This window comes from Poecilia latipinna, unplaced genomic scaffold (genome assembly GCF_001443285.1).
Source record: "Poecilia latipinna isolate Pla-1442-1.1 unplaced genomic scaffold, P_latipinna-1.0 Scaffold348, whole genome shotgun sequence".
Taxonomy (NCBI): Eukaryota; Metazoa; Chordata; class Actinopteri; order Cyprinodontiformes; family Poeciliidae; genus Poecilia; species Poecilia latipinna.
The window spans coordinates 206,216-218,678 of NW_015112964.1; the positions used below are offsets into that span (position 1 = coordinate 206,216).

General features: G+C 45.1%; 2 protein-coding genes and 1 long non-coding RNA gene across 5 annotated transcripts in view; 2 read left to right on the plus strand and 1 right to left on the minus strand.

Moving 5' to 3' along the window:
• Nucleotides 1-3,857, plus strand: part of ephx2 (epoxide hydrolase 2, cytoplasmic) — a 9,336-nt gene extending 5,479 nt beyond the window's left edge. For both annotated transcript variants that reach the window (XM_015035772.1, XM_015035774.1), the window contains 13 exons: nucleotides 272-343; nucleotides 413-508; nucleotides 575-653; nucleotides 737-771; nucleotides 846-872; nucleotides 938-1,023; nucleotides 1,095-1,206; nucleotides 1,993-2,067; nucleotides 2,140-2,182; nucleotides 2,306-2,408; nucleotides 2,492-2,561; nucleotides 3,355-3,435; nucleotides 3,510-3,857. In XM_015035772.1, the coding sequence (XP_014891258.1) occupies nucleotides 272-343; nucleotides 413-508; nucleotides 575-653; nucleotides 737-771; nucleotides 846-872; nucleotides 938-1,023; nucleotides 1,095-1,206; nucleotides 1,993-2,067; nucleotides 2,140-2,182; nucleotides 2,306-2,408; nucleotides 2,492-2,561; nucleotides 3,355-3,435; nucleotides 3,510-3,671 (1,041 nt within the window). In that variant the 3' untranslated portion in view covers nucleotides 3,672-3,857. The remainder of the gene's footprint in view (nucleotides 1-271; nucleotides 344-412; nucleotides 509-574; nucleotides 654-736; nucleotides 772-845; nucleotides 873-937; nucleotides 1,024-1,094; nucleotides 1,207-1,992; nucleotides 2,068-2,139; nucleotides 2,183-2,305; nucleotides 2,409-2,491; nucleotides 2,562-3,354; nucleotides 3,436-3,509) is intronic.
• Nucleotides 3,858-6,684: 2,827 nt separating this feature from the next.
• Nucleotides 6,685-11,991, minus strand: znf513b (zinc finger protein 513b). 2 transcript variants are annotated; one of them, XM_015035779.1, is made up of 6 exons: nucleotides 11,841-11,991; nucleotides 11,351-11,547; nucleotides 10,621-10,842; nucleotides 9,782-10,198; nucleotides 8,783-8,970; nucleotides 6,685-7,697 (listed from the first exon to the last, which is right to left on the minus strand). In XM_015035779.1, the coding sequence occupies exons 2-6, from the start codon at nucleotides 11,388-11,390 to the stop codon at nucleotides 7,212-7,214; spliced, it is 1,353 nt and encodes a 450-aa protein (XP_014891265.1). In that variant the 5' UTR covers nucleotides 11,391-11,547; nucleotides 11,841-11,991; the 3' UTR covers nucleotides 6,685-7,211. The 2 variants fall into 2 exon arrangements, with proteins under 2 accessions (XP_014891265.1, XP_014891266.1); XM_015035780.1 differs by having other exon boundaries at nucleotides 11,351-11,588.
• Nucleotides 11,992-12,296: 305 nt separating this feature from the next.
• The window catches only part of LOC106949513 (uncharacterized), a 21,567-nt gene continuing 21,400 nt past the window's right edge, over nucleotides 12,297-12,463 (plus strand). Inside the window, exon 1 of the long non-coding RNA XR_001425396.1 lies at nucleotides 12,297-12,307. This is a non-coding gene — a long non-coding RNA (uncharacterized LOC106949513). The remainder of the gene's footprint in view (nucleotides 12,308-12,463) is intronic.

Sequence of the window (12,463 nt, forward strand, 5' to 3'; positions counted from 1 at the left end):
TGGGGGGCGTGGCCAAAGGAAAAGCACTGATGCGTCTTTCTGTGGCTCTTCTGCTCTGAAGAAGTGAAGACATGTCTGAATAATATGCATCGTTTAGAAATGACTCCAATTTAAGAAAATTCAAACTCAATGAATTTGTACCACTGTTCATATAAACCATTTATGGCCGTAATGAGACGATGCGAAACTTTCAACATGTTCATATTGAACTGATCCTTAACAGGAAGAACCTGAATCTTTGTGACGTCAGCTGAAACATTGTTTGTTGCAGGCTGTTGGCGCAGAGAGTCCTCCCATCGCCTGCAGCCCTGACCAGGTGTCTCATGGACACGTCACCATCAGAGTAATGACCCTCCTCTGCCAGCCAATGATCAAGCCTATAGAGACAGAATAATTAGTGCTGTGATTTCAGCCTGGTGTTCGGACCCACTACGTGGAGATGGGCTCCGGGCCGCCGGTTCTGCTGTGCCACGGCTTCCCAGAGAGCTGGTACTCCTGGCGGTACCAGGTGAGCCTCCCATTAAGGCAGCGGCGGTGATGTGTCGTGTTTTCACACCTGCTTCCTCTCTGGCAGATTCCCGCTCTGGCTGCCGCCGGGTTCAGGGTCCTGGCTCTGGACATGAAGGGATACGGCGAATCCACAGCACCCCCTGGTGGGCACACACACAAATACATCCCTGAAACATTTTCCACCTCACTGTTTGTAGTTTTATGATTGGTAAATGTTCCCTTGCAGACATTGAGGAATATTCCCAGGAGAAGCTTTGCAAGGTCTGAATTTCATCAACATGTTAAAATGTGACAGAATTAAATCTGGAGAGTTTTATGCATTTCTCTGTCTGCAGGATCTAATCTCCTTCATGGACAAAATGGTAAGAAATAAATGACCCTAATAAAAATCTTCATCACAAGTGACTTGTCTTTCTGGTCCTCCAAGTCCATACCACAGGTCACCCTTGTGGGTCACGACTGGGGCGGTGCCCTGGTTTGGACTATGGCCCGGTATTTTCCAGAGAGAATCAGGTAAAAACTCTGAGTTACCGACGTTTAGCGATATTTGGAAAGTTTAAGTAAAATATGTAATTTCCGTGAAGGGCGGTAGCGTCTCTGAATACTCCCCTGTTCCCACCGGACCCTTCGAAACCGCCTTCAGAGAAACTAAAGGCTCTGCCCGCTTTTGACTACCAGATTTACTTCCAGAAACCAGTAAGTGTTTTCTTCACTGGGAGAACCAGAGCTGGATCTCTGGACCAGTTCTTCCCAACAACATTTCCAGCTGTCAGTGCACAAAACAACAAATATATGCAATTCTGACTTTAACAGGTTGAGTTATAGTCTGGTTGAGGAACGCCCGTTTATTATCTGATATGAGCTGTTCATCAATGAAGCGGGATAAACGGCTGAAGATTTCGCTCTATGATTTTAAAGTTTATTCAGTAAAGAACTTTGGTGTCAAAACCAAAATCCTCAGAAAAACAACCTTTTGCCGATGAGCATTCATTGATTTCCTAAATCTGTGTTGAGCTGTAACTAAATGAAATTAGAGTAATTGGATTTAATTGTATTGAAATAAATAGTTTAGGATACAGATTGTGTAGTTTGATATGAACTGCGCTTCGTTAAATATAAGTTAAACTAGTGAAAACATAATGCTGAGCATCAACAGGCATTTAAATGTTTTAATCTGGACTATTTTTAATCTGCTCTAAATTATTTAAAAACCTATCTTACTTTTGATCAGACATTAGGTAAACTGATATTGGTTTTAGGACAATTTTACTCCTTTAAGGACTTTGTTTTGTTTCCTTTTGCTGTGTGAGAGTAAAGTAGATCACAGTTGGTGCTCTCCAACTCTGCTTTGTTTAATTTGATCGTTTTCTTCTCAGTTTAAGAAAGTTTTAGAAAACTAACTTTAAGCTCCACCTAAAGTCAGGATGAAGTGTTTGAACGAACGTGCCTTCCTCCAGCTTTCAGACTTTGTCTTTGTTCCAGGGAGTAGCCGAGGCCGAGCTGGAGAACGACTTGGAGAGAACATTCAAGATTTTCTTTTCCAGCAGCCGTGAAGCCGTGAGTAGATCCAGACCAGGCAGAGTCCGGTCAGGACAGATCCATCAACTCTGATGAGACATGTTTCCTCAGGCAGGTCGTCCGGCTCTTAGCACATCGGGGGTCTGCGCTCGAGGTGAGGACATCTGCTGGTTTAATAAGGGACAGGTTAAAGGTCAACATTGGGTTCCTGTTGGGTCTGTGCTGATTGGTTGGTCCATGTTGGGTCTGTGCTGATTGGTTGGGTCTGTCTCCCCAGGCGGGCTGTTTGTGGGTCTGCCACAGCAGATTCCTCGCAGCTCAATGCTAACTGAGGCCGACCTGCGCTACTACGTTGGTCAGTTCAGAGGGAGCGGCTTCAGGTGAGGCTCAATCAGAGTCCAGAGATTTGATGATTAACTGGATCCACTGAAGCCTGACGTTTCTCCTCCATGTTGTGTAACAGGGGACCGCTGAACTGGTACCGAAACAACCAGGCCAACTGGAAGTGGATGTGTTCACAGCCCACTGGGAAGGTTGGTGACAGACTGGAGCAGCTGGAGTCTCTCATGGCTCACATCAACGTCCTTCAGGCTGAAATAAAGCTTGGACACAAACAGTGCAACGTTCTTACACTGAAGAGGAAATTAAGAGTTTTCTGCATGATGTGGATAACAGGAATGTTTGAATGCAACCCATCTGTTAAAACTCAAACAATTCACATGCAATGCATTCATTTACATCCCATAAACACAATTTATCCAAAAGGACAACAACACCCTCAGCTCTTATATTTTCTCAAAGTTCTGAATATTTTCAGGCTTGGAGTTACAGAGGGTAAAGTTTAACACTATTCATCTCCTGACATTAAATCAATAACTTGGTTTGATCCAAACCTTACTGAGCGCCCCAAAATAAAGTCAGTTTATAGTCCGAGTCATTAGCTGACCATAACTTATGTTTAAGTTATTTAGTCTGATCATTTATTGACCTTAAAAACAGCAGATCTTATGTCCTTATAGAGACACTGATCTACACATGAAGTCAAAGCAGATTCCAACCAGGTGATGTGAAAGCAACATTTCAAGATTTTTATCTTTCAAGTTGTTTTCAACCTTTTCTAATGAGTTGCATCATAGTTCAGCTTCTCCACCAAATGTTTCCCTGCTGCGCTCACCCGGAGCCTCATCAGAGCAGGTGGATGAGCTGCAGGTGTGCTGGAGCCGGGAACCATCTAAAATTCGGACCGGATTCCTCTGGAACCGGACTCCTCCTGGTCTGAGAGAGTTTTGGTTTCTGATCGTCCTGACGCCGCCATGTTGTTTCCAGATTGCCATGCCAGCGCTGATGGTGACGGCAGAGAAAGACCCCGTCCTGCTGCCGGCGATGTCTCACGGCATGGAGGATCTGGTAAGCAACGCGTCCGGAAAGCGGCGGCGCGGAGCCGACAGGTCATGGGGTCACAGGTCCGTGTTTCCCTGCAGGTCCCCAATCTGAGCAGAGGACACATCGAGGACTGTGGACACTGGACGCAGATGGACAAACCGGCAGAGACCAACAACATCCTGATATCGTGGCTGAGAGAGACGCACGGACCGGCAGGCGGAGGACCGGCAGGCGGCGAGCTGCTGGCGCCCAAACTGTGACGCAGGAACATGACCAAAGTTGCATTTCAGGTTTTACAACGGAGGGAAGTGTTAGGAAGGAATGAGAACAGGATGCAAACAAGTTTAAAGAAAAACAAGGAGAAAATGGACGGAAGAAGAAGCAAAGAGATTTAAATGAATAAAAACTAAAGATTTGACAATTAAAAACCAAAGTCTTCATGATTCAATTTGACTTTTAATCAATTATTGTGCTCAGAATGTACAGTAAACAGGAAGCTTTCTGCTGATCATGATTCAACACATTTCAACATGATTCAAACACATTTGTCATGGTGTTTAGATTTCAGCTTCAAAATCAAGATGGAGAATTTTAGATTTTAAAATATAAAATGTCATTTTAAAGAAACATTATCAAGACCTTACAAATAATTTTAAAAAGAAAAAAATGCATGTTTACAGATATAAAAACATGTTCTAAAAATGTAAAGCAAAATATTTAAAGAAATCAGAAAATCTCAATATTTTACAATCTAGAAAAAATTACAGAAACTTTTTAAACATTTCTGGAAATGTTAAATTGAAACTAAATCTTTTTGCTAATCTGACATCATGACTGTTAATATGGAAGTAAAAAATACTTTCTCTGTAACAATGTGATTAATTTAAAATTTTAAAAAATTCACTTTTGTTCTTCAGTCGGACAACGAACCATGAAAGGACAGAAAAGGAGAGGAGCAGTATTTCTAAAGCGTGTGAAAGTTTAGTGGAAGGACGAGGTTGGAAGTGCAGCTTCAGGTGGACATGAGGAGACGGCTCCCTCTAGTGGCAGCATGGCTCACAGCTTCTTCTCCTCAAACAGCTTCTTCCAGGACGGCATGATGTGTTCATAGACGAGCTCGATCTGCAGGAGACACAGAGCCGTTAGGCCCCGCCCACTGAAGCCCCGCCCCACCGCCAGACACAGAGCCATTAAGCCCCGCCCCCTCAGCTCACCTGCTGGGACTTTTTCACTCCGTATCTGAATAGTGTGGCCTGGTGCTCGCTGTTGTGGAACAGGATGTCAAAGGTCACATCTCGGCCCAGCATGTCCTCGATGGCGGGCTTCACCACCGAATGGAAGTCTCTGGGGGAGTGTGACCCGTCCAGCATGTTGCTGACCTGTGGGCCCAAATGGGGTCAGTGTGGGGCCGCGGACGGCCCGGCACCGCGGCCCCAGCTCTGCTTTACCTTGTATTTACTCCCCAGCAGCTCTAGAGGATCCAGCTTGACCTCTGACCTCAAGGCGCGGCCAAACAGCGGGATCTTTGTGTCGGCGTCTGGCGAATGTTACCAAATAAAATCAGAGTAAATCAGCCGGGTCCATTAATGAGAAACAGAAAAATCAAACATGGATTCATCTGAAAAGTGTGGCAGGCACCTGTTCTGAGCTGACAAAAGGAAACCTTTTGCTGACTTTAAGACTGAAACTTTTTTACAAAAAGCTTCAGCTGACATGCTGAGTTGTTTTAGACTTTGACTAGGCCGTTCTAACCCATGGATCTAAACATAGAGGGTCTCTGCTGCCCAATAAAATCTTCCTAAAATTGATTTTAGTTTAGAAGAGGATGGCAGAAATCCATCTCATAAACGTTTCCTGTTTCTGCAGCTTCAGTCGGAAAACTTTGATTTCATCTGTTCCTGAAACTTTGATGGAAACATTTTTCAGCTTCATTGGATCAGCAGCGTCTCAGGAAACAAACAGGAAATGTTTCAGATCCAACAGACGGAAATATTTTCAACATAAATCATGAATCTGAAAGCAGCCAACCTCTGCAGGTCAGGTGAGCCACGTAGGGAACGCCGTCCCGTTCCCCAAAGTAGATCCCAAAATGAGAGAAGTATTTGTTCCTGGGATACTCCACAATGTCTCCGGGGAAAAGCTTCGGCCGCGAGTTAATCTGGAGACACGAAGGAACCAAACCAGTCAGAAAACTGATCCACACCGTTTGTTCGAAGCGATCCGGAAACGGTCAGCATCACAGGAAACCAGCAGGTCAGAGGTCACTCACCTTGCCCAATGACAGTAAACCAGCAGAGGTCAGAAGTCACTCACCTTGTCCATTGACAGTAAACCAGCAGAGGTCAGAGGTCACTCACCTTGTCCATTGACAGTAAACCAGCAGAGGTCAGAGGTCACTCACCTTGCCCAATGACAGTAAACCAGCAGAGGTCAGAGGTCACTCACCTTGCCCAATGACAGTAAACCAGCAGAGGTCAGAGGTCACTCACCTTGCCCATGACTGCGTTGTTCTGCGGCTCGTCTTGCTGTGATTCTGTAGCTCAGAGTGAAACGGGAACCTTCTTGCTGCTTTGCATGCAGCGCAGCCATGTGGTGATGATGTCACGGCCCACTGAGCATGCTCACTTCACGCCTGCAGCAGCGCCACGCCCAGCCGGCCCAGCTGGCCTGGCTCGGCCTCAGCAGAACCTCAGGGCAGAACCTCCTGCCTCCGGCTGCTCCCGGGTCAGCCAGGCCTGGAATCATCTCTGCTCCATGAGGAGCAAACATGGCCACCTCCCAGGACCGGTGGGCGGGCCACCAGGTGTTTCCTCAGCAGAAACGGGAAGTTGTGGTTATTTTCTAGAGAAACATCAAACACCTGAACTGAAGCTGGAAAACCCAGTGTATCGTTTTTAGTTTGTCTAACATTAAATTCTTCTCGTCACTGAAATGGAAAACATGGAGGCCCGTCTCCATCGAAACCAGCCTCACCACACAAAGGTGAATCTCTAGGAAATACGAACATCCATTTTATCAAGTTACAATAAATCTAAGATTTAATTTGGATTTTTACAGTCAAATAAAAAGTTTATTTATAATAAATCAATTTTAATGACTCTTATTAAAAATTATCCAAGTCAAAAAAGTCACAGATATAAAAAGTGTTTGTGAAAATTAATTTCTTCGTCCAGGTGGTTTTTCATCAAATCGCATTAATTTGCATTTTAAATAAATAAATCATAAACTTAACTTTGAATAAACGTTTATATGAACAGACAAAAACCATAAAAATGTTTTTTAATTTTTATTCAGGAGTTGACAGAACAAAGCAGATGCTAACATTCCCAACCTCAAATTGAATAAAACTGAAATTTGTAAAGTTTATTTATAAATGAGCTGAAAGTGGCTCCAAACATTCTTCACTGTCTGATGATTAAAGTTTATTAACTGATCCCCAGGGTCACTATTTGGCAGGAAGTGACCTCAGCAGACAGGAAGTCAGGCAGCACAGGAACAAAATACATCAGAGAATTTAAACATAAAAATAGAAATCATCTTCAGAAAATCAACATTTAGAGGAAGTTCAGTGTAGAAACATGAACGCTGTTTCCAAGCAGTCAGTGCAGCAGCACACCTGAGTTTACCTCTGACCTGAGCCTATTTAAATCAGTGCAGAACAGTATGCAGCTTTTAAAATCAGATTAAGAGAATGTTTGTATTGTTGGGAAAGGCAGGAAGTTGGCAGGAACTTGGGAAGAGGCTTCCTGGCTTCCTCTTGGGTCCAGGCACTACGGTGTTTGCGGTGAAGCCGCTCCGAGTTACAGCAGGTGGCCAACTGAGGTGACAAGGTGACCTCTAGGGGCGTCCGGGGCCCCGGGCCCCCGGCCCCCCCCGACGGCGTGCTTTCTCTGGTGGCGCTTGTAGTTGTCCCAGTGGGCGGTGGCGTAGCCGCAGCGGGCGCAGGCGTGCGGCTTGCGGCCCGTGTGGCGCAGCATGTGGCGCTTCAGGTTCATGCTTTGGTTGCAGCGATGGCCGCAAACGGCGCAGCGGAACGGCTTGGCGCCCGAGTGGATGCGCTGGTGGCGCCGTAGGTTGGCCAGGTTGCCGCAGGCGTAGCTGCAGGATGTGCAGCGGAAAGGTTTCTCGCCCGTGTGAACCCGCAGGTGGCGTCGCAGGTTGTCCAGGTGGGAGGAGGCGTAGGCGCAGTGCGGGCAGCCGTGAGGTTTCTCTGGGGCGGGGCAGCGGGGCGGCAGGAGGCGCCGGGGGGCTGCCCTGGGCCGCAGCTGGGCCCCAGCTGGGCGCACCTGGAACCAAAATCACCAGGTCAAAGGTCAATCTGGTACAACAAGATATTGAAACAAACAAACATAATGAGACAGAAATTAATCAGCCGGCCAGGAGAAGAAGAGACATCGGAGTCTGATCAGATATTCTGATGTTATAAACTAAATTATCATGTTATAAACTAAACTATGTCATAAACTAAGCTATGCTATAAACTAAATTATGTTATAAACTAAACGGTAATAAACTAAATTATAATGTTATAAACTAGACTATCTCATAAACTAAGCTATGCTATAAACTAAATTATGTTATAAACTAAACTCTGTCATAAACTAAATTATAATATTATAAACTAGACTATCTCATAAACTAAGCTATGCTATAAACTAAATTATGTTATAAACTAAACGGTAATAAACTAAACTATGTTGTAAACTAAATCTTCATGTTATGAACTAAATTATGTTATAAACTAAATATTCATGTTATTATCTAAACTATGCTATAAACTAAATCTTCATGTTATAAACTAAACTATAATGTTATAAACTAAACTGTTATAAAATAAATGATAGTTATAAACTAAATCTTCATGTTATAAACTAAACTATGATATAAACTAAACTGTCATAATCTGAACTATATTATAAACTAAATTATAATGTTATAAACTAAATGATGTTATAAATTAAATCTTCATGTTATAAACTAAATGATAATGTTATGAAAGACATTATGAATAGAAATTAATTTGATAATCAGCGATGGAAATGGTCTGAATCGTTTTAAAGGTTTTAATTTCTGGTCTGTTTGAAAAGTTTCCTTCTGACTGAACATAATCGAACTGGAAGTGACTGACATGTTTCACTCCTGATGTTTCCATATTAGAAGTGGAAACAGAAACTAGAACTGAATTATAACTTAATGCGGTTTATTTATTTACCATCCTGCAGCCTCAAACCACAGAAGAAGAAACTCTGGGTTCCTGCTCTGACTGGCCGGCTCTTAAAGGGCCAGTCAGAAAACGTCACACAATGCAAAGCGTTCAGCTGCTTGCTGTTGCCATGGAAACCCCCAGTGAGAAGTTAAGACAGGAACTCACCTGTTCAGGTTGGACCTCTGCCCCCCCCTCCAGGGTCAGGCTGCACAGCGGGACAAGCAGCGCCGGCAGGGGGGCGAGGCCAGGGCCGGGGGCGGAGTCAGGGCCGGGGGCGGAGTCAGGGCCGGGGGCAGAGTCAGGACCAGCACTCCCTGCTGTCTGCAGGTAAGAGTGGTCCTCCAATGGCAGCTCTGATGACGGCAGAGAAGAAAAATGTCTGACGGTTTCTACTAGACCAGCTGGGGGCCAAAACCGGCCAGCCTCAGCTCTTTAAGGGGCCCACATAAAGAGCCACATCACATCTATCAGTCCCTGCAGTTTGTCACAGGAATTCATGCAAAAATATGAAATTCTGCAATTGCAGTCTGCAATTTCTCATGCTAATGCATCATTGAGAGTTTATTACAAATTGTCAGTAATATGGTGAAAAGCTAAAGTATTTTTACTGCTCAGCCAGACTTCCTGATCAATACGGGGAGTGATCAATATGAGATTCAAATCAGAGATATAAAGGGTGTTAGAAATAAAATTATTCTTATTAATGAAAAGATACATTTAATGTCAGACATAAATTAAATATTCTTAAATTAGCTCCAGAAAAATCAGTGAAAATCAAACAAATCGTGGAGGAGCTGAAGGAGACGAGATGTTCAACAACATTTCATCTCTGAATCAGATATGAATATTTTATCAAGCATTCTGCAGCGGCCAGCCCTTTAAGAGCTTCTGTGATGCAGATATAGCTCAGTATGAACAGGCTGACCACACTGACACCCACTGTCCTCCACTGACCCCCGCCGACCCCACTGACCCCTGCTGATCCCCCATCAGCTGATGCAGCTGTGAGGCGTTTCCCTCCATCAGTTTAGCTTTACTACTGGTTCCGTCCTCAAACTCTCTCACTTCCTCTTCCTCTGATCGCCCAGCATGATCCTGAACACTTGGCAGCAGGTCACCCAGCTGCATGATGGTAAATGTAGGACTGGAAGTGTTAGGCTTTACCTTCTCTGCCTTTCATCCTCCTCCTCGGCTTCCTCTCCTCCTCCTGCGGCGCCACCTGCGCGTGCATGCGCTGGTGCCTCCGCAGGTTGCCCATGGAGCTGCAGGCGTAGCTGCACTGGGTGCAGCCGTAGGGTTTCTCCCCGGTGTGGGTGCGCAGGTGGCGCTGCAGGTTGACGAGCTGCGCCGAGGCGTAGGGGCAGACGGGGCAGCGGTGCGGCTTGCGGCCATCGTGGACGGTCATGTGACGCTTCAGGTGGTTGGAGTAGCGTGAGGTGAAGGTGCACAGCGAGCACGAGAACAGCCTGCAGGGGGTGCTGCTCCCACTGGCCGACCTCCGCCTCCTGATGGCTGGGGGGGCGGAGCTCCGCTGCTCACAGGTCAGACAGTAAAGCTCCGCCCCCAGAGCCAGACCCACACCTGGAGGAAAACGCAGAGCGAGTCAGACGAAAATTAAACTTTTTCAAAATTTAAACTTAACACAAGAAAAATAAATAAAAAATAAAATTAAACTAAATTGCAATGACACATTAAAATGGCTAAAACGCAAGATAATTTTTTTAATGTAATAATTTAAAATAAACTATGCAAAATTTTAATTAAATTAATAAATGAAAATATAAACTACGCATAAATAAAAGAAATAAAATAAAAAAACTACAAAATTATATATACTACATATATAGTATATTTTGTAGTATATTTTTACTTAAGTATAAACAAAATTAAAATAAGAGTAAAACACATAAAAACAAACAAAAAAAATGAAATAAAAACAAATAAATGTGAGAATAAATAAAAATGAATAGAAACTATCAAACCATAAACAGTGATTTTGTTACCGAGGCTCAGTCCGCAGCCCTGGCAGCACAGCAGGGACGGCACGGCGGAGGCTGCTGGTGCTGCGGGCTCCAGACACAACGCTGCAGGAAGAGAGGAGCTCCTGTCGCCATGGAAACCTCCCACCGTCCAGCCCGTCCCTCCGTCTCCGTCCCCGTCCAGCAGGAAGTCACTCTCCAGAACCGAGCCGCTGGGGTCGGACGGCGCCGCTGCCTCAGACCCGACTGCAGACAGGACCCAGAGGTCAGAGGTCAGATTGAATTCTGGAGTTAAGGAGCCCAGACCAGAGACCAATGCTGCTGCTCGGATCAGCTGAGGGGAACCAAGTCCAGCGGAACCACAGTAAACGGGTCTGGCTCTTTACTGGTCAATCCACTGAAAAGCTGAGATTCAGAGCCGCCACTGGTCTAACTGGTGTGACTGGTGAGCAGGAAGGATAGGGGGGCAGACGGAGGACAGGAAGTGGAGGCAGGAAGCAGAGAGGAGGATGAGATAAGGCGTCCTGAGGAAGAGCAGTAGTCTTCCTCAGTGGCAGATATGGGGGGGGGGGGGTTCGAGCCTCCAGCCCAGTCAGACCAGTTCAACCAGTCAGACCAGCCCTGATCCCTGTTGAAGCCTCCGGTCTGGAGCAACAGCGGTCCGGTCCGGTCCGGGCAGACACTTCCTCATTGCGCGGAGGCATTTCCGCGGACGGCGCGGCGCGGCGCGGCGCTGAGCCGCAGGTAGACTCACCTTTGAGCGGCTGCGGGTGGGACTGCTTCCTTCGCGGCATGCTGGAGCCTCTCCGCCCGGGTCCCGGTCCGATCCGTCCGCCAGCCAGCCAGCTAACTGCATGTCATCATCACCCTAACCCTCCTCATCATCAGCTCCTTCCTCTTCCTCTTCCTCCAACGGACAGAGGCGGCGGCGGAGTCATGGCCGACTACCGCCTGGAGCAGAACCGCAGAAAAGCGATTAACGTAGAGCAATACTGGAATAGAAGCAGCTCAGAATGAGCTACACTGACGATCAGCAGCAGTTTCACTAATGACCACAAAGTAAACACATTATTAACTTGAACTTTCTGTCACTCTAGCTGTCTCTGTCATTGATTTCCAGCAAATAGACGGAGCCATTCGGCATTGGAACCAGTTAATTTCTCTTTTAAAAACAGGCCACCATTTAAAATTGAAGCAGAAACTAAAACTTTACCCTCGAGGTTCCCGTTTGCTAACAAACTGACCTGAGGTTCGGTCCAGGAGCAGCGAGAAGGAAGAAAATCACGACGAAACTTTAAATGCACTGTTCGCTGCTGTCAAACAAACTCTGCTGACACCGGTGTCTACGACCCACGTGACCTCACTCCGCAGCAGGGCATTGTGGGAAATGTAGTTACCAACGAGCCTGCTGTTGAACTCTTTGCCCAGTTTAGCATCCAATATGGCTGCCGTGCTAAAATCCCTATTTCACAGAAACATTTAACCAACGTTTAAGCACCAACAGAAAGTTTCTCATATAAAACTCGTTGGTATGAGAAACTGTCTCAGTAAACACGAACATTTTTCACATGATAAAATGTAAAACTAATTTTTAACTTTCTTGTTATGACATGACACTTTATTTACTCGCAAATAAAGTGTAAATATTTACACTTTATTTAGCGTAAATAAATAAAGCGTATAATAAATAAATAGCGTAAATAAATAAAGTGTATTTACGCTGTGGCGTAAATACACTTTATTTATTTACGCTAAATAAATAAAGCGTATAATAAATAAATAGCGTAAATAAATAAAGTGTAAAAAAGCAGTTAAATAAATTCAGCCAATGTTTCACTACTAAATAAGGTATTGCCTACCACTTAAG